Genomic DNA, 26,151 nt, shown 5'->3' with positions numbered 1-26,151 from the left:
CGGAAATACCACTGTTATGTTTTCTCACAAACATAAAATTTCTTTCTCACAGGTTAAAAGTGCTTAAGCTGGCAGCTTGATGAAGTACGGTGTCTTTTTCATTTCTATCATTTCAAGAATAAATCTCAAGGGAAAAAAGTAGATTCTGTGCTTGCTGTCATACACACAGGCTATTTCTGTAACTATATGCAAGAAACAGACAATACTAGCTTTTTATAGGGTGGAACTGGCTTCACTCTGTATGACGCTCTTTTGCACTGTGTTTTTTAAAAATACCATTTGTTATTTACTCATATATATTTTAAAATGTTGTCAACCCTGATGATGCACATCTTTAATCCCAGCAGTCAAGAGGCAGAGGCAGGAGGATCACTGTGAATTCAAGGCCAACCTGGTCTACAAAGAGAGTTCCAGGACAGCCAGGGCTATTACAGAGAGAAATCCTGCTTCAAAAAAAAAAAAAAAAAAAAAAAAAAGTTATTATTTTAATGTTTAAACCGAGAGACAACGTGCATGCGGCAGTTAGTTAAATATTTAACGTGCAGGAACACACACACTATAAAACATAAGCAAAGTATTTTTTTGTGAGCTCCTCCCTACATAAATGTTTACATCCTGTCCTTGTTCTTGATGGCATTATTATTATGATTTTTAAAACAATAATTCTTAGGAACTAGGGGAGGTACAACAGAAACCCGGAAGAGTTTGATGATGGATACTTTTTTTATATTTTGCAAATATTTTTAACTACCTGTCATGGGATAGGCTCTGTGCTAGGTTTCCTCATTTCCAAAACTTTTGGAACGCTTCTGTGTAAACACTCAAGTATTTTTTTTTTTTTTTTTTTTTTTTTTTACCCCTTTGAGAGTTCTGCATGCTTAAAATACTTCCAACAGATAAAGGGCAGTCTGTTTTCTGTGAAAGGAGCAATCAATGACCTCATCTGTAGAGAGACGCACAATAGCACTGAGCTAAGGCCCAGGTGTCTAGTTGAAGGCAACACTACAAACTATTCATGATTTAGATGGTGCTTTGTGCAGGGGGCAGCTGTCTTCTCTAGAGCTTTAATACTGAGGGGGGATAGGGGAAAGATAAAAGTTTAGGTGGTGAAGAAGAACAGTGAAAGTGACAATAGGAGCTAATATCAGAGGATCTTACTTTAGTTCAACATGGTTGAAATAGTAAAATATTGATTCCAGAGTTTTATTAGCCATATCTCCCTACTTACAAAGCTTCTCACATGGTTGATGTGTCTTACCTCAGACAATTTTTGTAATGCAGCAGGACTTTTATGTCAAGTCCGGCTTGACAGACAACATCACGGACGGACAGGACAGTGCTTTCTTATTGCATAAACTCTCACCATTTAAAAACCTACAGTGGCACATCACTTCTCCTAAACCTCTTACAATGAGAGCTCTCTTCTAAGTCACAGATAAAGGAAACACAGCTTGAAAGATAAGCCACTTGTTCACCTAAACTCCTAATTGGGGGGGGGGGGGGATAGCTGTGTCTGCATGGAAAACCTCGATTACTACTTTTTGATAAAAAGATAAACCTACCACAGAAGAACGTGGATGGATTGTCAGAGAAATGCTTCTGATTTTCATTAATCAGTGATCATGTCATAAACAGGCTTCATTCTTCTCCTTCGAACTATCTTCCTTACTACTGTTCCACATGTCTTCCTAGATTTTATCTCTGGATTATACAGCATTCCCCCCACCCCACCCCACCCGCCTCCAGCATCTCAGGTGGTTCCAACATATTTTACCAAATAAAGTACAAGCATCACAGACTAGCAATCAGGACCTCTGGGCCCACCTTGCTCCTATTCATTCTCTCTCTCTCTCTCTCTCTCTCTCTCTCTCTCTCTCTCTCTCTCTCTCTCTCTCCTTCTCCCTCTTCCCCTCCCTCCCTCCCCCCCCCCTCTCCTGGATGTTCTGGACTAACTTTGTAGACCAGGCTGGCCTCAAACTCACAAAGATCCTCCTGCCTCTGCCTCCTGAGTGCTGAGATTAAAGGTGTGTGTCACCACTCCTGGACGATTCTCTTAATGTACCAAAATTCGCCACCTTTTCTACAGCAAAAGATGGTCAGGCCAGGATGAAGTAGGACACAAAATGGCATTAAAGTTCTAATGCTGTATGAAAAAGAAAGACATCAATGCAAAACTGCATGATGAAAAAAAAAAAACCCCAAAAATTTGAATAAAGGGAGGACTGTTACTAAGAGGCCTTCTTTTGGCTTCAGGATCAAAAAACGCCTTTGAGGGGCTCTAGAAGCAAGACTGGTCTAGCTTATCTTGCAGTGACCTCATGAAGCGTCCTCAAAGTTACTTCTTAAAGCCACTTTCCTCATTAGCTACCTCTGAACGCGCCAGCGTTTATCACTAGCTCTCCCCTGTCAGGAAAACCTATTTCCCCTCGCACTTTGAAGGCAGTATGAATCATCTTGGCTCCTTTCCAGCGCCTTCCTAAACCACCAGAGGAAGGCACTCAGCACCCCTTCGCCGAACTCCTTGGTTCAGACTGGCTGAACAGTCACAGCACCTAGCCATGGGTTTTTGTCTAGATTCCAGAGTGTTATTTATTTTTTAAATTCTCTGCCGAAATTTAGTTACTACGGTATGTTCCATGGAAAAAGCTATCTATTAACCACTTACTTACTTCTAAAATGAAATTCAGCAAAACCAGGCTTTTTTTTTTTTTTAACAACAGCCCTGAGCACTTAAGAGTGGGACAGCTGCTCTGCCTCCCCGTTTTACTCATTTACTGGGCTTGCCAGGCTCCATTAGCTCTCGGATTTTGTCACCCTAAGTAAGCTTGGGACTGAATAAAACCCCACCTGCTGGGCCCACATTCCTGTAGCACATTTTCTGGTTGTCCTTTGAATGTTTGCTTACAAAGGTTTGCAGAAGCAGCCCACCTTTCCAGACCACAAACTTCCTACAACCCGTGCGACTCTTGCACTTGCTAAACCTCGTTCCCCAGCCCCTCCCACCTCCACTCCCACCCCCACCCGCACTTGTCCCATGGGCCCCTGCCTGCGGCAGAGCCCTCGGCTACCGATCTTTGCCCCCGGCCAAGGCGCAATGGCTCGCCCACAGCCGCACTGGGCATGCTCACAGGCAGCGGCGGGGGCAGGTTGGCTTTGCTAGCTCGCACTCGGCGGCAGCGGGCGGGAGAGCTCAGGCTGCAGCTCTGGCGCCCAGAGTTGGAGTTGCCAGGAGTTTCCCCGACCCCTCCCTCCTCGCGCGCCGTGGCAGGAGCCCGCGCGGGAGCGGCGGGCAGCGACTAGCCAGCAGCCGAGCCGGCCCAGCCTAGTCCGCAGCCCGGATCTCCGCGCGGGGCAGCCGCGGGGAAGCACAGTCTCCGGTTGGGACGCGTGCCGCTCACTAGGCACCGCCCGAGCACGAGTCGGGCTGCACGGTAGGCTCCGGGCGTGGGGAGGCCAGGCAACCCAGCATACAGTTGCAGCTACCGCAGCTGCCGGCTAGGATGCGCGCCGCGGGGTAGTCAGAGCGGGCAGGCGCGCGGAGAGCGGCGCGGGCAAGTTGGAGGGTGGCGGGAGAGGGGTCGGCATGCCTGTCGCAGCTGCTTTGTGCGTGCAGAAAAGGGGTCTGGGTCGCCGAGTCACCGCAACCCCAGGACCCGGAGTGCGAGTAGTGTTGGTCGGAGCTTAGGAAAGCAGATTTCTGTGAGAAAGTTGGTGGAGCTCTGAGGTCCTCACCGCCAGCTAAGCAGAAAGGCCCCCATGGGTGCCGCCTGGAAAACTCAGTGGGTCGCTGCTCCCCTAGCCAGTGCTCTCCTCTGAAATCAGCGAATCCCCCCGCCCCCGATCTATGAAGGCTGGCATCTTCTAGGAAGATCATTGCTGCCAAAACTGAGGCGGGTACTTCTCATGGGGTTGGCTTCTGGGCCCCGTGGTTTTCTTTTGCCTTTGACCCCAGCAAAAGAAGTGGTCAGGGGCTCGGCCAAGGCCAGGGACTCGGAATTGTCGTTCAGAGCGCAACAGAATCCGACTCAACCATATGGCGGGTCAGCATGGCTGGAGTACATGAATGGCTTGCTTTTTCTTCCTGACTTTTCCCGGGTTTACACCATCACGACCCCAGGACCCAAAGGTCAGTTAGAGAGTTTAGAATGGCACCCAGCTCTTTAGGAGGAGGAATGCATGGGAGCCTGTTTGCCTTGGACTTCATAACAACCCTATCTGGTTTCTTCAATCTGGACTTTGGGGGAAGTAACAGAACCAGGGCTAAAGGATTTCTGCTTCATTACATCGTTTCCTAAGGTGTCTGGGAGACTCCGAGGCCCTGGAAGTGGCAGTATACATATTGCAAGGATGTGGAGGATCTCCACGTTTCCCTGACTCCACCTTTTTTCACTTCTTGTTTTGAATTTTAGGGTTGTGCCTACACCCCAGTCAGAGAGCAGAGTTGTCATAACAGGGTAGGGAGGAGGGGACGGTGGAGGAACAGGGTTGAGGTGTGTGGAGGAGCTTCTGCTCAGGCTGTGAGTGGTTGCCTGCCTTGCCTTAGAGGCTGGTGTGGGAAAAAGGCCAGAATGATTATGCAGGCTAGAAATATGCCTCTCACAGTCTTTTCTTTTCCTTTCATTTTTTTTCTTTTCCCTTTCTTCTTTTCTTTCACCTCTTTTGGCTGAACACCTTGGTTTGTGTGGTAAGTTTTTAAAGGAGCACTTGCACTCCGATGAAGTGCTGGTATTTTAGAAGCTCACCATTTTTGCTGATTTTTTTTTTTTTCCTTCCTGGGTTTTCCTTGATTGTACATTTGGGGAAGATTCCAGATGTAGGGATCCCACGGTGGGGTTGTACGACACAGGTCCTAGGGTCACACAGACACGAGCTCAAGTTGTCCTTTGAACTTAAGTTTTTCGTTTACTTTGCTTTTCTAACGAATGAGCGATGATGGGGACTATCTCCATTTCCGTTGTGAGACATGAGTGACATAATAGAAATGAAGAGAGCCAAGAAAACATAAAAGCAGCATCTTTGCCTTAGGTTTTGTCTCTGTGCATCGTGCCCAGTTTTTCAAAGTCTGCTTATTCTTGATTATAACAAACAGCGGAGCCTCCCCGCTCCCCATGCAGTCTTCAATGCAAGGGCTAGTTGCTGAGATCTGTGGAAGCAACTATTTACACACACTTGAACAGCTTCTCTTGATTTTATGGGTTGGAAATCCCTCTCTTCTGTCTGAAGGAGGCAGTGTGGTATAATGGAGGAGACCATGGGACCAGCCTGAACCCCGTTCACGGCCCTGGGCCCCAGAATTGTCTGTGTCAGCAAGACTTTCCTTTGTGATCCAAGGATGATGAAAAAATCAGCAAGTCCTGGGATGGGGCTCTGATTGGTTTCTCATAGTGACCTTGAACTAAGGACTCAACTCCTCATCGGTGACATCAGCCTGTGAGATTAAAAACCAACCTAAGAGGCAAGGACAGGAGAGATTACATGCCACCCAGTTAACATGGATTTAATGAGGCTCCAGAGCGTCCCCAGAAATACACCTGGAGCCTAGAGCAGAGATTTTCAAGTCTGAGCATTAGGCCTTGCTAACTCATGAGCTGCTGCCTTCCACTCCCAGTCTCTGATTCTCTGGGTTTACAGCAGCGCTAACGCAGTGTCTATTTCTAACTAGATTCAGATGGTACTAAGCTGCTGCTCCTCAGGCCATGCTTATAGAATCACCAATTTGTATTAGGGGGAGAAAGAGAGATGAGGACTGTTTCAAATGATCAGGATTTTAGTTCTTCATAGTGGAGATGGGGTTTCTTCCAGGAGCTTTTGGAAGTTGCTTTAAGCGTTTTGAACCCCAGGACATGTGCCAGCTCCCATTGCCTGGTTTTAATGATTCCAGTTGCTTTACAAATGAGTACTTTTACAAAAAGATAAGATTGCCCTTTCTTGCTGTCAGGTACTTAGTCTCCGGTCTCTAGAGACTTGGCAGACATGGTAATCGTCTTTGGTAGGGAGAGACTGGTGAGCCTTATACACGTGTGCTGGTTACCAACTTGATACAAACTAGTTACCTGAGAAGAGGGACCGTCAACTGAGGAATCCCTGCTATTGTCCTGGGGGCTAATCTGTGGGACATTCTTTTGCTTATGATTGATGTGGGGGAGGGCAGCGGTGAGGCCACTGTGGGTGGTGGCACCCTGAGTCTCTGTGTGGGTCTTCTGGGCTTCTTTAAGTAATCAAGTTGCACAAGCCATGGTGAGCAAGCCAGTAAGCCATGTTCCTCCATGGAGCCTACCTATGTTCCTTCTTGAGTTCCTGGCCTGACTTCCCTCAGTGATGAACTGTGATTGGGACATGTAAAGCAAATAAATTCTTTCTTCCCCAAGTTGCCTTTGGTCATGATGTTTATCACAGCAAGAGAAAACAAATTAATACAATGGGTTAAGTCCAACAAGTATTCCTTTTTTGTTTGTTTGTTTGTTTTGTTTTTGTTTTTGTTTTCTTTTTGAAGCTCCTGGACATTTGTGGAAAGTTTGCACACAGCCTTGATGGCTGGAACTGTGTAGTTATGGGACAGGTAAAAATCATCTGAAAGCACATTTAAGAAGGAATTTTAGTAATGTATTTTTCTGAATGGACAGCTTGCCCAGGCCTTCTGGAAGTGTGAAATGTACCTGATGCCAGTTGACCCATGGTGATCAATTTTAGCCAAGGCCTTCCATGCCTTCTGGAGGATGGTGGCCTTGGCAGTGACCTATAGCTTTCAGCAGCAGCTATGCATTTTCAGCAGGGTGCCAGGGTGAATTAGCTTTTAGCATTGTTTAGACTCAGCCAATCCGAAGCATTTTTCCTTGTCTCCCACCCCAAGCATGGACCTGTGCAGGGAGATCTTACTATGACTTGCTATGACGTAGATTATGATCTTGCATTTTAACTACTTGGTATCAGAGAAGCACTAGGAGCCTGCTTGAGGCAGGAGGGCTCCCGAAGAAGGAATAATGTTTATATAACGCAGCACCCAAATCTGGGTATATAAGGTCAGTTGGCATTTTCACTACTTCTTATGTTGGTATGCCACAGAGAATCCTGGCTCACCCACAAGCTTTATCTTAGCTTTCCATTTGTGCTTTGTTTTAGCATTAAAATGATTAACAGCAGGGGTGGGGTGTGGAGGGGGGACTTATCAGTAAATCAGAAGCCTATTCAAAAACTCAAGTGTACCACTTCATGTTTCAGTAGATAAAACTGAAGGCCCAAGCCTGCCTTCCTGACTATAATCAACACTTGGTGAAGAACAGTTGCCATTCTTAAGATTCAGTAGCTCTTTTAGATGGTTTCTCCCACTTAGCACAAGCAGGAACACTTCTGCTTTTAAACTCCTCCCCATAAGGCTGTGGATATTTTGGCTGTTACCCTTACCTTTTGCTGCTGTGCCTTGTCCTGTCCTGTCCTTTGCGTCTGCCACTCCCACCCCCTCTTCACTCAAGTTGTCCTTTTCTGGTGGCTGTTGTTTACTTTTCTCAGCAGTAGCTCTTTGGTGTCTTTGTTCCCTTAATAAGTCTATACTAAAACAATCATTATCATATTTCATTTCTCCTCTGCTTGGGTTTGATTGTCACTGTTGGCATTGGGTCACCAAGAGTCAAAGCTCAGTGCAGAAGCACCGTTCTCAGTCTTCCTGAGACTGTTTTTAAACAAAAAAGTCCCAGTAACACTGCACAAGCTCAACTAAAAAATACTTTTGTTTGCTTATTTCTTTTTTTATTTTTTAATTTCACTATTTTTAAGTTTCAGAAAACCAGGCAGTTTACATATCATGAGACTTTACTTTTCTTTTTTATTGTTGCCTGCTGTTAAGAGTTTCTACCAGCCGGTGACATTAGAAGACAAAGCAAGTGTACTTTGTTCCCCCATATAAAGTGGCTTCTCCTCACTGTTGTCCATCTGATAGACTTGAACAGCAGTGGATTAGCTCGCAGTTCTGAATGTGTTGCAAGAATGTTGTTGGGGTGGATGTTAATAGGTGTGCTCCTCTAAAGGACAAATCAATTTGGGGAGCATGGTCTGTTATTTTCCTCTCCTATGGAGACTCCCAGACTTGTGCACCATCACACCGAAGAAACACTGTCAACAAATACTCATTTGTATTTATTCAAGTCAGAATTTTCCAGAACAGAGAACATTGTGAGTTTGTGTGTATCTTAGGGGATGTATTACTAAATTGGGGTATGCCAGCAATTCTAATACGATCTCTGGTACTACAATGAATGAATTGGTTTGTTAGGGGCATTTTCTGTTTAGTGATTGATTAATGAACCCTGTAGACAATGACTAGTTGATATTGCAGAGGGAGAGTTTTCAGTTGTGGTGGCTAAGAAAGTCTCCACGAAGGGGAGACTAGTGGGACTCTATTCTCCTGCAGATGCAGAACCTTTTAGGTTGGTGGCATGATGCCGCAGGACTGTGGAGACTAGCAGTTGTGTCTGTGTAGATGAATTTCAAGGCGCATGAGGCAAAAGATGGTGCCTTGCTCAGAGTGAGACTTAAGATTCTGTTGTGGTAGTCCAAAAACTGGGTCCACACTTTCTCAATTCTGTAAATTCACTAAAGATTACAGGTAGGTTCTGGCGATGGCAGGACAGATGTGTGTGGATATTAGGAGGCAAAACACTCAGAGGGATTGTAATGGGGAGGACTGATTCAGAGAGGGAGAGTAGGAGTTATTGATAAACCAAAGTCATTCTGGCACGATGGAACTGGTGTAGCAGCTTCATTGAAGAACGATGGATTCTTCATTGGAAGGACTTTCCAGGAAGACAGTTCCTCACTAGAGTTTCAAAAATAGCAAGAAAGAACTCTTGCAGTGCAGCAATAAAGAAGCAAATAGCCCAATTTAAAAGTAGATAGAAGATTTGCATAGCTATTTCTTTGAAGGAGAATGAAAATTTGCTCAGTGCCATTAGTCAGCAAGGACATGTAAATCAAAGCCACAAGGAGATACTTCCCATCTATCAGGATGGGTATGACTGAGAAGACATGGGGGAGAGATTGCTCCTTCATGTAGAGTTTTGGTAGAAGCTCTATTGCGCAATCAACTAGATGGTCCCTCCAAATGCAAAGTACGGGCTACATAAAGAAGAATCCCACTCCTAAGTATATTCCCAAAGGAAGTGAAAGCATATTGGAATAAACGCCCATGAGTGGTTATTCATAGCAGCATTAATCATAGAACTAAAGGATGGAAAGAACCCTTCTCCATCAACTAATGGATAAATGAAACATAGTATATCCATACAATGGAAAACTATTTATCCAAAAAGAGGAATGAAGTTTGGATGCATGCTGCAACACGGATGAAGCATCCTGCAGAGGAAAGTTAGGGCTAGTGAAATCAGAGAGTGAAACAGGAAGTGACTTTGGTAAGCATGAGGCTTCTTTTGGGGGTGATGTAATGTTTTTGAATTAGATGGTGATGGTTACATAACTTTTGGAAACTATTGAGTTGTACACTTTAAAAGGGTAATTTTTATGGTATATGAGTTAGTGTATGGTGGCCTGAGAGTTTTAAAAGTGGCCTCAGCACTTTGAAGTAAGAGTTTCAGGTCTGCTTATGCTCCTGGGAAAGCGTCTGGAGTATTAATTTCTTGTTTGTGGGTGCTCCAAGGGTCTCTGTGAACTGTCATTAAACTTCATTTTTCTGAGAATTGAATGGATTTTGCCCCTTCATCCCTGGGTTGGCAGTGGTCAGGGCCTTGTGGTCTTCAGACCCCCAAGTTTCTAAGTTCCTTCTCCTTCTGAAACATTCCATATTTGCGCTTCCTGATCCTGAGCCAGCAGGGGTTCTGATGACCTGGCAGCTTATGCCAAGCTTCTCCCTTTGGATTTGACTGTGGTAGACCTTTAGTGTCATTTACTGCTTCCTGGAATTCTCTCAAGATTGCCCTCTTTGTTTTAAGTCTAAGTGTATTCAGACTTTCATGTGCTAATTGGTATTGTGTGAGTGAGCATCAGTGTTTCTGCACCAAGAGTCATGTCTGATCCTAACTATGGTTAACACTCCTGGGGTTGAGGCAGTTGCCCTGTGGGTGGAGACATTCTTCCCTCTTTCCAGGAGTGGTGTAGCAGTGCTCTGCCTCATGCTGGAAGCGCCAGGGGATCTTGTTTGAATTCTGAATCCCGCTCAGCCAGCTGTTATGGCACTAGAGATTCTGCACTTCTAACCAGCCTGGGGTTGATGCAGATGCTGTCATCCCCTTTGCCACACTTAGAGCAAAGCTGATACACTGCATAGAAGGCAGCTTTGGGATGGGGCGGAGCAGAATGTGAACCCTGGCTCCATCAAGTGTTTGCTGTGGGACTTTGGCATGTTAATTACCACGTGGGCCAGTTTTCTTTCCACATCAGGGTAGGTCTGAGCTCACAAAAACATGCTCAGCATAATGTCTCAGAATAGCAATGCTGCTTGCCTTTTTCTTTACCCAAGGGCCAGGAATTCCGTGATGAAAGCTAAAGCCAAATCAAAAACCAAAACCAAACCAAACCAAACAAAAACCTGAAAAACAAAGCAAAACAAAACAAAACAACAACAACAAACCCACAATGTATACGAAAGAACAAGGGTTTTAACTTGTGTGTATGGGTTGGTGTGGGAAATGGCTTACTAGATTAAATCGTAGTCCTCAGGGACAAATTTTTTGTTCATATACCATAGTTTTGGTAAGTCTTACTCTCTGCTGAGTGTTTGTTTGTTTGTTTTGTTTTGTTTTGTTTGTTTTTCGAGGCAGGTTTTCTCTGTGTTGCCTTGCCTGTCCTGGGCTCACTCAGTAGACCAGTCTGGCCTTGAACACAGAGATCTGCCGGCCTCTGCCTCGAAAGTGCTGGGATTAAAGGCATGCGCCACCCAACCCCTCTCAGCTGAGTCATTTTAAGTCATGTGGTGAGTCTCTTTCTACTCTGCTCTTGTGGGTAGTTTTGGCTGACCAGGCCATCCTGGAGCTATCAGTCAATGCCACAGATGCTTGGTAAGGTGGAACCTGCACATCTTGTCTAGCTGCCTTGTGTCTTCTCTTACTTACATTACTCTCTGATGCAACTCAGACAAACTAAAGGGAGCACAATGCACACAGGTGTGCAGCCACAGTAGAAATTTCTGGGGTTAAGATTACAAATATTTACTTCCTGTTGGCCTTGAGAAAATCTGGCAATTTTACTGCCCTCTCTGAGTCTGGTAAATGTAGGTAGTTAGATGGGATTAGCTTAATAGGAAGCAACTGAAGAAGTGGGTACTGAAGCTGACCAGTGACCCTGGTTCTCCTACCTGGAGTCTGTGCTGGATGCGGCCCAGAGTCTCAGCTACTGGTGTGAGTAATTGACCAGGAATAATCCCTTCTGGCTTTCCACATGGGTTAACCCAACAGTTACCAGGTAAGCTGGTGATTGTTGATTTTTCTTCTGTTTCTGTCACCTTTATTATGTGCAACAGAGGGGACTAGGAAATTACAATTTACAGAGCCTTCGTACTTTCTTTTAGGAAACAAGACGTAAATACAGCCTTTAAGCCACAAATCAGTAAATCTATCCAGTTTCCAGTTGTCACAGCCTGAGAGTCACTGCTTTTGTATGGGTGATAAATGGATCCCGCGACACCCTGTCCCACACTCTGGTTTGGTTCTTGAAAGAGGGAAGTATCTGACTTCTGGGGCAGGTGATGCGTGTGTTTCAGCCACTTTCCATAACTATGGGTATCAGTGCCTAGTCTGGCAGGCACAAGCCAGGGAGGCTTTATTTTTAGGCTGCTTTGAAATGTGGTGTACCACGTAATCTAAGGTAAAAGCTCACTGTTCCTAGTGATCCAATATCACTCGTGAAGAATTTAATCTACCCTATCATTACATAGTGGTGAGAAAGCTGTCCTGCTGCTGAGGGGTGTTCCTGAAGTCAGTTCTTTTAAAATTAAATCGGTAGACAACTATAACAGTAATTAAAAAACAAAAACAAAAATCAACCTCTACTTTGATGTTAGGATGTTGTGTGTATGTAAGGAGCTCAGTGCTAATAATGAGGTTATTTCCTTTTTTTTTCTGGGTCATGGAAAATGAGACTTTTAAGATCCATTTCTGATATTGCCAGTCACACAGTGGTCTATCTAGTGATTAAAAAAATTTGTTTTTAAAGAGAGAACCAAGATTTTTGTACTCAGATCCCTTTTTAGGAACAGTCCTTGGTCTTCAACTCCACTGAACTGAACTCTTCAGGAGCAGGAACATGGATCTTCATCTGTAGTTTGTTTACATCCCTGTAGATACTGAGCACATACATCTGGTAGATAGAAAAGAATGAATAGTGTGTTGAGCTAGACAGCTTCTTCCTCTGGGATTCCTCTTCACTATCTAGTCTATTAATGTTTCTGTCAGTGTTGCTTTTATTACATAATACTTGCCTACAGATTATATGCTTCCACTAAACTAAAACCCTTGCTTTGCTGGGACAATGGATGCTGGTCAGCTGAGGCTGAAGAATTGGCTCCCATGAAGAGGAGACCAGAATCATCAAGGTGAAATTTTCTGGGAATTGTGTTTTAAGAATTAGCACACTAATCTGTGTTCCAGAAGTGGCCACCATTGTACCTAATGCTGGCAGCTGTACTTGGTAGTGTGAGGGTCACACATGTGGTGTTGGTTTTGAAGATGTGAGGGGGTCATGAAAGGCAGTTGAAGCTTGCTGTGTAGTACCACTGGAATGTTATAGATTTTTTGTTTTTAAATAAAATTGTGTTGGTCTCTCAGTTTCTCTCTTAACTGTGGTATCACACAAATAATTGAGACTCTATTATATTATTTTAACAAGCTTCATAGCATAAGAACTGAGCAGTTTTAACTTTATTCTTAACCTCCTAAGCTAATTTGGTTTTCTCCCAGCATACCTTTGAGTGATACTTTCATTTTCATAGTTTTCCTTGCTGGCTCTCTCTCCAGGTCCCTCCTAGAGATCTGCCCATGGCTGAATCCTTTACTTCCTCTTATAATTTCCCGGGCACCTGGCTGGCAGGAAGTCTAGCCCAATTCTCTCCCCTGTTCAGAGATTGGCTGTATGCTGCTTTATTGACTTATTGGGGGACAATTGGGAAACAGTATTTATACAACATTGAGATAGGAGATTCTCAGAACAAGGACTGCAACCAGATATGTGTGGGGGGGGGGACAGAAATTAGCATTTAAATTACACAATAACCTTATACCTACACCGGTGTCCCTGAAGAGAGGCTATTGGTGAAAGTGAAATCCAGTTACAGTAGAGACTCCAGCATTTTGGAGATGCCAGTACAATGGGGTGAACATCAAAAACAGCAGCAGTGGTGGAGGGTGGAGTGGAGCCAGCTGGAACCCAGAAGACAAGCTGTGTGTGCTGCAGAGGGTGGAGCCAAAGAAGTGACACAAGCCATTTGTAGCAGCCCAGGCGATCCTGAGTGAATTCCAGATAATTGAAAATTGAGTTATTTACACTTTTGGAGTTTGGTTTTTCTTTGTTGATATTGTGATTGTGCCCTGGTTCATCCCTCTTGAAGTAATATATTATTTATCTTATTTTGGATTTTATAGCTACCTAGAGTTGAGAGACTTTGAATTTGAAAAGCCTCTGGATTTTAAAAGAGATTGGCTATTTAAAAAAGACTGGATTTTTAGGGGTTTGAATTTAAGACTGTGTGACTTTTACAATTTGGAATGTTTATATTGTAATGTTGAAATTAATGTGAATTTGGGCAAGAACAAGAAATAAAAGGGTATAGCTTTTTGTGTTTGTGTGTCAAGTTGACAATGGGTCCATTGTGATGTTTAGTTTTATGTCAACTTGATGCAAGCTGGAGTTATCTGAAAGGAGGGAACCTCAGCTGAAAAATGCCTTTATAATAAGAACTGGCTATAGGACATTTTCTTGATTAGTGATTGATGGGGGAGGGCCAAGCACATTATGGATGGTACTGGTGGCCCTGGGTTCTATAGGAAAGTAGACTGAGCAAGCCATGTGAAGCAAGCCCGTAAACAGTCCTGCCTCTTATGTTTTGCCCTATTTGAGTTCCTGTCCTGACTTCCCTCAGTGATGGATTACAATGTGGAAGTGTCAGCCAAATAAACCCTTCCCCCTGCCCCCACAACTTGCTTTTTCCTATGGTGTTTGATTACAGCAATAGAAACCCTAACTAAGAAAGACATGAACAATTGTCTGTTGCAATCATTTCTACTTTATTAGATTTGTGTTTGAGTTCTATTAACCTTATCAACATTTAGTTTGACAAATCATTTAGATTTTAGTCATTCTGGTATCTGTACAGGACTTTTTCATTATGGTACTAAATTACATTTCTCTGGTTACTATTTGATGGTTAGCAAGTTTATTTTTGTGCATTAACAATTGGATATCTTCTGTGGAATACCTGTTGAAGCATCTTGCTTCCTTTTTGGTCTGCATCCCCCCACCCCCTGCCACCCAACAAATTACTAAAGAACAGCCTCAGCATGAGAGTTCAATACCTAATTATATCCTCTTATATTCCAGGGGAAGAAGGCAGGGAGCAATATCTAGAATCCTAAAGCCCCTCTGCATGAATACTTCCCAAAGTGCTAGAGCTAACTTGGAAAATTCTAAAGTTATGAGAGATTTAATCTATATATGAACTTGCAGTTATAGAATTATTTGGATAAGATGAGATAGTATTGCCAAAGCCCTTTTGGGAATTACTTTGAGTAGTTTTCCTTGGATTTAAAATGTCCTTTGAGCTTGTTTGCGATTTAGGGAAATACCAAAAACCTTCTCTGCAGATTAGAGATGTAGCTCCAAGGGCACTGGTATGAGACACAGTCCTGGGTTCAATCTCCAGCACTGCTGAAACCAACAAAAGATAACACCTCTCGAGAATATGGATGATCCTTCATGACTAAGAAGAGCTTCTATTCCTTTGATAGAATTTTTATTTCTTTTGTGAACACAAGATATCTTAACAGAATAGCAGAAAACTCCACTTCATGATTTTTTTAGTTGAAATAGTAATGATGGGGACATGCTTCTTTTATTAAACAAACAAACACCAGAAGTTGAGAGAGAGAGAGAGAGAGAGAGAGAGAGAGAGAGAGAGAGAGAGAGAGAGAGAGAGAGAGAGAGAGAGAGAACAAGATTCAGGAGTTGAGCCTAGCCTACCTACTATTCTTTTTCCTCGTCCTGCTTACAGTAGTCAACTTTCCACTACTGTGACAAAATACCCATGATAAACAGCTTAAAAGGAGGAAAGTTTGTTTTGTCACATAGTTTCAGCAATGTCAGTTCGTGGTGGCTTGCCCTTTTTGCTTTGGGCCTGTGGCATGATAGAATATCACGGTAGAACTGAGGAGGAGAACTCATGGAGGCCTAGAAGCAAAACAGAAGAAGGTTTAAAAGTCCCCAGATCCCCTTCAAAGGCATGCCATTGTGACCTAAGTCCTTCCTGTGGGCTCCTTAAGTCTATACTACCTCAGATAACACCAATCCTTTAATGCATGAACTTTTTGAGGGCACTTAATATGGTTTCTCCTTTGTTCTTGTTGTTCTGTTGTTTCAGAGAAAGTCTTGATGTGTATGCCAGGCTCAGTTTAAACTCCAATCCTCTTGCCTCAGCTTCCCAAGTCTGGGGATCACTGATGTATGCCACCATGCCTGGCCCACCAAGGGACAGTTAAAATCCAGGCCATAATGCTGCTCCTCCTATTACAAGTGATAAAGGAATTACTCAAGCCTCTTGCAGCCAGATAGTCAAAGTGAAATCTGTCCTTGCCTCTTCCTGTAGAGCCAAGCGCAGGAATGGCCAGGGCTGCGTGGTGAGAAGCTTTCTCCTGGCACTCTGGCTTCAGGACAAACTGATTGCTGCCAGACAGGATCCCTCAGGCCCTGTTGTTTGTATGTTTCTTCAAGACTTTGCCCTGTACTGTCAGAACTGATTGGCTGGCTTGGAAGCCTTCCTCTATCTGTTTCAAAACTGACAAATACTACTCAGAAAATACTTTGATCATGTTGATGAACAATGTCCCTGTTGGGGACTAAGGTCTGCATAGAAAACAGTATTTTTCTACATGGATATTTATGTAAAACCTGACCACAGAGAGAGTTAATGGTATTGTTTGAATTCTTTCATGTTTATTCTATAGTGATCTTGAAAGCAAATCCCCCATTGCTTTCCACTGAGATAGGTGGGTTAATGTTTTTGCTGTGGAGTAAAGACTTGCAGAAATTAGTATTGTAAAGAATGTTCTGGGCCAGGGGTTTTCTCCCAGTCAGCTGCCTTGAGATAGGAAGGGCCAAAGACAAGAGAACACACTTGACAACTGTAAGGCTTTCTATCACTCCTCCTATTCCCCCAGAGCGAGTGAGAGCAAGGTCTGGTAGGGATGCTTCAGGTAGGGAAGAGAGAAGCCAGCTGTTCCAGCTGCTCAGGGGGAGCTCAGGGGCCTGTGGAGTTCTTTGGAGACTGCTCAGCAGCAAGGCAGAAGCCTTGAGCTTCCTTTCTTTGCCACAACTTTCATCTCAGTAGCCTTGCTTTTCAGAGATGACTTGTGGACTGCCAAACACTCACACGTTCTATAAAGGTTAGGGTTTTATTCCATTCCTTTTCCACGTGAAAAGAAATGTGAAGACATTCTCATGAAAACTTTTCCCAGTAAAGGATTCTTTCTTTTCTTTCTTTCTGTCTGTCTTTCTTTCTTAAGACAGGATTTCTCTGTGTAGCCCTGACTGTCCTGGAACTCACTCTGTAGACCAAGCTGGCCTTAAATTCAGAGATTTATCTGCCTCTGCCTCTCACATGCTGGGATTAAAGGCATGTTCCACTATCACCTAGCTAAGAGATTTGTTTTCATACCACAATTAACTCCCATAGAGGATTCCCGAGCAGATGCAAAGAAGTGGGTGTTAAAACACATCGCTGTCTTGTCCTGACTGGCAGTGAATACCTGGCAGGGGATTCTAAACCACTTTCCTTAGAATTACATTACCTTATATGTAGATATGTTCATGGCAGAACTGCAGTGGCTGGCAGATGGCTCAATTTATTACTTACTTCCTGCCAAAAAAAAAATGTGCAAACAGTGCTTTGTATTTTGAATGTTACAGAACACTGAGGAAACACAAGGTGTATGTTGTGGCAGGTATAATAAGGCCCTCCCACATCCTTATTCTCTGAGAGGAATGTAGGTCAGGTCGCACTGATGACCTTGGGTGAGTACTATAAACACTGTTTCCGTGTAGTTTGGCTGTGTTAACTTTATAGCTACAGTTGTCTACAGTTCTCTGACAAGTGTTTAATTTCTTGGTTTGTAAATAATGACCTTGCTTCAGTCACTGTCATATTTACATATAATAATTAGTCATAATTACAGGTAGGTGCTAAGTACATATTCTGGATTCCCTGAATACTCTTATTTATATACTTAGTTTAGAAAATTAGAAAACAAGATACAAAGAGTTCTTTCTCTTGTCCTTGGTTCATGCAGTTATTAGGGTGACTGCTGAATCCCTTGGCCACTGTAATGGGCAGTAAGAGTGAGCAACTCTACAGTGTTGTCGGAACCTGCAACTGTCCCCCCAGGAATTGCCTGTCAAGTGAGATCAGACACTTACCGAAAAGAACTGCATCTCTAAAACGAATGGCAAATTTTAAACAGGATTCACTTAGGTAAGGCATGAGAGAATGAATTACAGCAGGAATGGAGAAGAAAGAGATTTTTCAAGAAGTCTTCCATTGACATTTGAACGAGGCAGCGGAAGATAGTGGGTTTCATTTAAGATTGGAGGAATGTCTGCAGGAAGACGCCATGTGTGCTTGGTGGGAAGCGGTGGTCATGCATTTAGGCATAGGGAGATGTGCAGTGAATCTCAGGGAACATTCAAAGTCATTTTGAGCCTCTAGCACTTAGTCTCTGTTTTCTACTCATACCAAATTCAACTTTTTTTTTCCCATCTGTAAGATGAGTCTAGTAACAACAGCATTCTTAGGTGTCTGCTGGAGTTACCTTTGAAAATTTGTAAAACCTTTTTACATGAATTAAAGGTGATCTTCAATTACACTTCTTCTTTCCTTGTAGTCCTCCCTACCAAGTGTGCTAAGGTCCCAGGATGACAGTTGACCCTTGGCAAATAAAGCCTATTTTATGGATAAGTGCTCAAATTTAAGAAAATTAATTTCTTTCTTTCTTAATTTCTTCCTTCTTTCTTGGCCAAAATTCAACAAATAGTATCTTTTATACATATAATTATATATACATTCCTTGTTACTTAGTCATCTGTAAAAGAGTGAGTGATGAATTTTGATTCATGTGACTCTGAAGACTGAAGATGAATGAAAGGTTCAGTTTAATTTTTATTGAGATTATTTTACACTCAGGTCCTGGCTTCCTCAAAGCAAGGTTGAACCCCAGAGATGACAGTGTGCTGAGGACCTTGATTCTCAGAAGGTTGAAGAGGTTTTCTGAAAATGGAGGAGAGGATAGCCGCAGAGTTGTAGCTGCCTTGAGCTGTGCTGGGTCTCCACCTTCACAGTGTTCGAGAGTGTCTACTCTATGGTTAGTCTGTTATCCTAAGTATGCCACTGGTAAGTGTGTGCATTACTCTCTTCAGTTTACCAGAGATGAGGAGATCCTTGTTCTGTGCATTAGGGCATAAAGGACAAAACTAACTTACTGTTTGAGAGCTGCATGTAAGAATCTTAAGAAAAAAATTTTTTATCACTCATTAAGATAAGGGTATCTTACTGTCCTCTACTTTTTTCTTTTATTTTACACTATTAATTTAAAAAAAATGGAACAGGGTATCTATTTTGTGACTATCATATATCCACTGTTTTTCTCCTCCTTCTCCTCCTCCTTTGCAGAAAAAATCCCTTATGTGTCTAAATGCTTTAGTCTTCTCTTCTTCCCGCCTCTTTGTCCTTCTTATATACATGCATTTTGTTCAGTGAGGAAAACCACAGCTGTACAGTTCAGTCAGGACTCTACTTCAGCTTCTGACTCACTGAGAATTTGTAGAACTTTCAAATGTTTCTGAGGTTCTTTATATTATAGTCGGGTTTTCTGTTACAATCATTTCCTGAGACGTTAGTAACCAAAGCTCTAGGTGGTTCTGTATAAATAGAAAGCCAAGCAATGACTTTGTCTTGTTCTAAAAATTAATATTAAGATCTATAGTTTGCTAGGTGTGGGGCGGTTCATGTACTTGGGAGGCAGAGATGTGTAGAACTCTGTGAGTCGAAAGGCCAGTGTGATCTGCACAGCAGGTTCTAGGCAAGCCAGAGATATATAGCAAGGCTATGTCCCCCAAACAAAACAACAAGGACTTATAGCTCTATAAATATTTTAATCAAATTTGGGAATAGTAAATGTATGTCTGAATGAACTTGAGGTATCTAATATTTTATGTCTGGGCTGGTCACCTTTCTCACAGGAAGCAATTCAGTTCACAACTTTGAAGTGTGTGGGTCTCTGTCAGTTGTTTTGGTCTTTGTGAGTTCTTGTACATGGGATTTTCACCCTGAGTCTGTGTAGGAAATCAGGATGTGTCCAACTATCACTTAGGGTGCCAGGGATTTTCATAACAATTGAGAACAGTTTTAAGTCTTCCTTTGTAAGAAGTAAAAACATATCGTACACCAAGGAGAGACACCATTTTTCCTTTGAAGGGGCGAGAAAGCCTGAACCAGGTGCACAGAAACCATTGCTCTTTCAGAAAGTGTGAGCATTATAGTTTTAAGTGCCCCAGGGGATGGGTCAGAGGCTGATGACCACTGTGCCCTGCTATTGTGATGGATACTGAAGCTAGGTAATGTGATGTGTGTTGCCTCCATTCTCATTAAAAGCCCCACTTTCTTGCCCTGTTCATCACATTTGTGTGTGTGTGTGTGTGTGTGCTGTCCTTCAGGATGAAGAGTTCTTGCATGAGTATTGTCTCATCTTCACCGTCATCAGGTTAGTCTCAAAGAAAGGCAAGGGACTAGTTACCAGAGCTCATAGCGCCTGTGGTAAGACTAGGAAGGAGAGAGGAGAGTTGTAAGTTTTGTTGAGAAGGAGGGGTCAGACTTTCCTAGGCCCCCTTTGCCTGCTTGACTGCCCCAGGCCTTGCCTTTCCAACCCTGTGGGGCAGGGTGCTGCCCTGATGGCTGTGAACAGGCAGGCATGGAAAGGCTGTCTGTACTGAGGCTAGGGTTATTCACTTTTGCTCCTTCTCCAGCCTCGTGGCTTCTCTTTTTCACTGTGGTCTTTCCATTACTGCTTGATACTAGTCATAGTCCTTGAAATAATCCATGTTATCCATCTTCTGTCCATCCTGAGATTTGGTGGAGGGTTCACTTTGATGTCACTTGTGGAAATCAAATTTCCATGCAAGGAAGAGGTGACTGTATTACTCATGAGCTCATCCTCACATGTGGTTATTTGCTTACATGTCTAGACTGCAAGATTGAGGAATGAGACAAAAGCATACACAGTACTGTCTTCAGCACATCTGTCATACCTTGGATAATTAGACCAGGTTGGGTGGGTGCAGTATACTGAAGGGACAGAGAGAACAGAATTTTAGCATAGAGAGCCGTTTTTGCCTCATGCTTCCTAAAAAAGATGTATAGCAGAGGATAGAATTGTGTGTTACGGAGAATAAGCAAGAGACGTGCCATTCTTTTTCAGAGTAGAAAGTAAACAGACAGCATAGTTATTTGGGGTCCTTTTTGAAACAGCAAATTTCTTTCTTTTTTTTTTTTTAACAGCAAATTTCTTATGTGTAAGGTGGGGTGATAACTTTGTGAGACAGGTTATGATTAATGTGAGGATTAACTGGGATTTCCAAGATAATAAACTCCATGCCTGGCATGCAATGAGGGCCCTCTGGAGTAAAGCATAGATAGCTATTAGTGCTATTGGCCTCTAGTGTGGGATAGAATCAGATGACTCCTGCTATAAAAAACTAAGACAACATCTCCCCATCTCAGAAATAAAAATCCTTAAATTCCTGGGTAACCACAAAATGGGTTGTTAGGAGATGTTAGGATTTATGGCAAACAAAGTCACACAACCTCTTCTCCCTTAACTCTTAGTGCAGCGCAGTGTTGCTATTGGGAAGGAAAGTGCCTGCTGGCTCTCTGGGCAAGCTCTACTCATGCTACCACCTGGCTCTAAAAGAAATTTGTCACATGAGCTATTATATGGGAGTATTTCTGGTTGTTTCAGAGAACATAGTCTGTGCCTGTACATTTCTGCTTTGAAGTGGAAACAAGTCCGGTTGATTTAAGACAGCTTACTCTTCGCTTAAGGATGCTTTCGTTTGTATGCATATGTTTCCTTGCTTACAATTGGAGATGCATTTTGGAAGCAGTGATAAGGGTCAGTCCCTAACAATATTTGCATATGTGTGTGCCTGTGCATGCAGCTAATCACTTTACTTCTGGGCTGTGTGTCACTGTTCTCCTCTCTTGGTTGCTTAATGAGAAATCTCAGCATTCCCTTAATTTTTCTAATCTTCTGTGAAGTTCATAAAATTGCCAGTGCTGATGTCTGCCTGTAGCTCTGAATCTTCTGCTTGGAATACTTTTGGGTCATCTTTTAACTGGCATATAACCTGTCTGTTGCTATTCCAGTGCATACTTTTTATTTTTCTGTAAATACAGGCCAATTGTGCCACAGCAAATTTCGGAGCAAAGGGGAAAAGAGACATGAAAAAGTATGTACACTAAAAAGGTGGGAGGGACCCACCATCCTGATCTGGATTTACAAATCCAAAAGGCTCTGAACATTCTTATAACCCACTGACTGGTCAGGTCTGATCTGCATGACCTAGGGCCCTTCATTTATCTCTTTTAGTAGGATGGTGTGTGCTATCGTTTGATCATGTGGTGCTGATGTTGACGTTTCTGAGAACATAAAGATTGTATGCCATGTTACCTTTCTAAAATGCCAAAATTGAATTCCAAAACACATGTAGACTTATGGGATTGGATAAGGGATGTGTGCCTACCATGTTTTTCTAGAACTTTTAAGTCTTTTCTTTATTTCATAAACTTCCTCTTATTTGGTACTATGCAAATATAAATCTGCCTTCCTGTCACTGAGGGAATAGATAGGGAGCTGCCATACTTTGGACCCTGTACTAAGTATGGTAACTACTGATAGACTAAGCCTTTGGCTAGGTGTGGTGGCACACACCTTTAATCCCAGCACTTGGGAGGCAGAAGAAGGCAGGTCACTGTAAGTTCAAGGCCAGGATGGTCTACAAAGCAGGACAACCAAGGCTATCACACTGAGAAACCCTGTGTGTGTATGTGTGTGTGTGTGGGGGGGGCGGTGTGGTGGCAGGGAGACTAAACCTTTGCCTTTCCTTGGTTTGTAAATGCTCAGGGCCACAGGGTAATGTGGAAGATGCTTTAAAAGCAGCCTGTGGAGTCCTGAGTTTAAAAAGACAGTCACCGCCAGAATTCCTATCAAGAATTCAGGAGCTAATTGTGGAAGAGAATATGTTTGGGGGGCAACTGTATATTGATGTGGTTGAACAGTAAACCTAGAGACAGGATGCAGAGGAGCCAGTTTCCGCAGGCTCACCCTCCAGCAATAAGGTCTGGAAATGGAATGGCTGGATTCACGTTTTAGGAGAGTTCTCTCACTTCATCATGAGGAACTCCCAGAGGAAGTCATCACAGCATTCAGGGAAGTATCCTAAGAGACATTTTAAATTGTGTTCAGCTTTGGGGTTTCAAGAGAATTTTCTCTTCCTTTAATTTCTTTTGTTGTAGCCCTGAGGGATATGTGTGTGTGTGTGTGCGCGCGCGCGCGCGCGCGCGCGCGTGCGTGGTCCAAAATGGAAACAATTAAATTTATATAAAAAGAATTTTGTTACAAATGAAGCCTGTCTTATTCAGATCTCATGCAATAAATTTTTTGGCATTTGCAACTATTTTTTTTAAATGAGTGTTGGATATTAAGATCAAACGTCTCTTACTCAGGATGATGAGGGCAATTGAGCTTACACATTTGCTTTGCATTATTCTTTACAATAATTAGGTATAAATTGGTACCTTTCCAAATGGGTATTTTTGAAACAAAAAACCAAAGAAGCCATTGAATTATCCTGTTTGTTTATTACATAAGAAATTTCATTCTGATTAGAGGCCCATAAATAATCGTTGCTTTGTGGATCACATTAAAAATAGTCAGAGGTAAGTTTTTGTGTTAGCCTATCCCCTAGTGAGTTAGCAGTGAAGTTAGTAATGCAATGACTGTCTGACACACCTAGCAGATGCTTATGGCAGCAGTATTCCTAGGCTGCCTAGGAAAAAAGAATACAGTTTTCCCTTTCATTTCTTTTACTTTTTTTAGAAAAAGATTTATTTATTTATATTTTATTTTATTTTTTTTATTTTATTATTATTATTATTTTTTTTTTTTTTTGGTTTTTCGAGACAGGGTTTCTCTGTGTAGCCTTGGCCATCCTGGACTCACTTTGTAGACCAGGCAGGCTTTGAACTCACAGCGATCCGCCTGCCTCTGCCTCCCGAGTGCTGGGATTAAAGGCGTGCGCCACCACGCCCGGCTTATTTATATTTTAAATGCATAGATGTTTTGCCTGCATGTGTGTCTGAGGGTGTTGGATCTTTTGGAACTGGAGTTATAGACAGTTGTGAGCGGCCATGTGGGTGCTGGAAATGGAACCTGTTCTTGAGTCATATTGGTCCTAATCCAAGGGGTAGAAAAAAAATCTGTGAAATATTGATACATTTGTAATAAAATAATCCCCACTTGATATTACACCTAGAAGTTTGAAACATTAGTTATTAATTATAATAAAAGAGGATCTTTTCATGGCCTTGACCTACCTATAATTTCCAATGTTCTAATTGGGGTCTTGCAATGCTTTGAGGAGGCTTGTTGTATCATTAGTCAGGTTAGAATCACATGATAACACTCTGTTTAGAACAACTTTTCCAGAGATAATTTAGTGCCCAAGTAACAAGTTGTTCCCTCATATTTCTCTTTCATTGTGTAGTAAGAAGTCTGATGGAGGCTAAATTTTACGTAGGTGATCAGGTAGGGTGTTCAGAAGGTCCTGAATTTTATTTTGGACAAATTAAATTGGAGAAGAGTTTGAGGCATCCAAGTAAAGATGTTATGTAGGCGTTGAGTTTGTGAGTCAGAAATAAAACAAGAGTGTGGCATTTTGGTGAAGAGATGGTAGATGAAGGATCAGCGTTGGATGATATCACCTAGGAAACAAGGGATGTTATAGAGGAGGTTGATAAGTCTCCCTCATCCAGCAAACCTGTTTAAATTTGAGTGTGGAATGTTGTAAAAATATTTGAATGAGTTTCTGCAGTGTATGTTTATGTTTTTTTTCTCTGCCCAGAATATGTTTTCTCTGTTGTTAGCAGCAAATGTTCTTTTGAGATAGTCTTTGTCCTCTGGTTTTAGGTATTGGTCTTTAAATAAAGTTTTGACTCTGCCTGGTTCCAAATGAAGTACATGACCCAGGGCAGATGACAGTCAGAGTGTTAAGATCCATAATAAAAAGGAGCCAGAACTCCTATTTACTGTTACCTGATACACGCCAATGCTCCTGGCTCCTGTTAACTTATGAAAAAAAATCACAAGTTTGAAATTCTGGCAATTGCATTAACTACATTTTTTTTTCTAGTGCAAGTAAAAGAATTTCTGGTTACCTGGTAACCAGGTTACACCCAAAGGAGAATGTACCGGCTTGTTTAACTAACAAGCTGAAGGCTGTGGCTTATCATAGAGTTTATTCAGAGTAGTCAGCCCTGGATTCCTATTTGGAGTCCACCTCTTTGTTGTCTCCATGCTGAGGTAAGCTCAGTCTACCCCAAAGGACCAAGGCATTTGCCAGGCCATGTTCTGCCAGCTTTAGGAAAAAAAAAAAAAAAAAAAAAAAAAAAAAAAAAAAAAAAAAAGAAAGAAAGAAAGAAAGAAAGAAAAAGTCTCTCTATAGATCTTCCACAGCCTCAGCATTCTCTGTATTTGGGCTAACTTAGATTACAAGCCTACTTTTGCACTGATCATTGTGGCAGTAGCTGGGGACACTTGAGTAAGAATGCTTTAGTGTAGGATTTGGTATGTGTATTAGAGTGTTCGTATGAAGGAACAAAACTGATAGAATATATATATATATGTATATATATATACATATATATATGTATATATATATACATATATATATGTATATATATATACATATATATATATAGTCTGTGTGTATGTTATTTTCAGCCTATTAAAAGGGATCTTATTAGAGTGCTTTACAGGCCATGGTCTACGTAGTCCAACAACAGCCTTTTGTCAGTGGGGCTGGGATCCCAGAGAATCCCCCAGAGAGCTGCTGGTCTTCAGTCTGTGTTGCAGTTCCAAAGCAGTAGTTCATAGTAGTAGGGACGGGATGCCTCATCAACAGGGGAGATGAACTTGCAAGTGAGAATGAGGGAAGCAGAGACAAAGCAAAAGCTTCCTTCTTCCATGTCCTTTTATGCAGGCTGCCACCAGAAGTTGTGGCCCAGATTTAGGATGAGTCTCTTTACCTCAAATTATCTAATCAAGAAGAACCCTCAAAGGTGTGCCCAGTTGCTTGTATTTTAATTAATTCCAGATGTAGTCAAGTTGACAACCAATAGTAGCCACCATGGTATGTTAAATACTGGCTGGAGGGGTATGGCTGACAACTTAATAAATAAAAAAGAGAACAAAGAGATAATTGATAATAAACTAGAGAAGGTAAAATGGAGTGCAACTTCAAATGCAGTTGGTTTTGGCCTTAAAAGAAAAAAGGGAGTAGGGTACAATAGAGGATGGACACTAACGGTTTGTCTAGAGATACCTTAGCCTACCAACTGGGTTGCTTGGAAAGATGGATTTCTTTCTAGGGAACAGTCCTAGGATGGGGGTGGCAGTTTATGTGTCAAATGGATAGGGGTTTGACAGTGGTGGTATTTCCCAACACTGCTGAGAGCTTATCTACAGCTGCTGCTTGTGCATGTTGAGTGATGCTGTCGGACTCTGTGTGTCTTTCTCTAGTGTGCAGGTGCTCCGCTGTAGACATAGAGCTACAGTAGACATCACCTGGTGCTAGAGTTGGGGAGAAAGTGAGCAAAGTAAATTTAGGACATTTGGT

The 26,151-nt window shown here is 42.5% G+C and overlaps 1 protein-coding gene across 3 annotated transcripts in view; it reads left to right on the top strand.

Annotated features, from left to right (window-relative positions):
* The first annotated feature begins 3,165 nt into the window (after positions 1-3,165).
* Stxbp6 (syntaxin binding protein 6) overlaps positions 3,166-26,151 on the top strand; it is a 229,119-nt gene continuing 206,133 nt past the window's right edge. Inside the window, exon 1 of one of the 3 annotated variants that reach the window (XM_051145532.1) lies at positions 3,166-3,431. Coding sequence is in view for 1 of the 3 variants with exons in the window: in XM_051145513.1 (XP_051001470.1) it covers positions 3,904-4,126 (223 nt within the window). In the remaining 2 variants the exon portion in view is untranslated. Of the gene's footprint in view, positions 3,432-3,764; positions 4,127-26,151 lie in introns of those variants that run through there. The other 2 variants (XM_051145522.1, XM_051145513.1) reach the window with 2 other exon arrangements.

This window comes from Acomys russatus, chromosome 1 (genome assembly GCF_903995435.1).
Source record: "Acomys russatus chromosome 1, mAcoRus1.1, whole genome shotgun sequence".
In the NCBI taxonomy this organism is placed as follows: Eukaryota; Metazoa; Chordata; class Mammalia; order Rodentia; family Muridae; genus Acomys; species Acomys russatus.
This window is presented reverse-complemented; position numbering and strand designations above follow the sequence as displayed.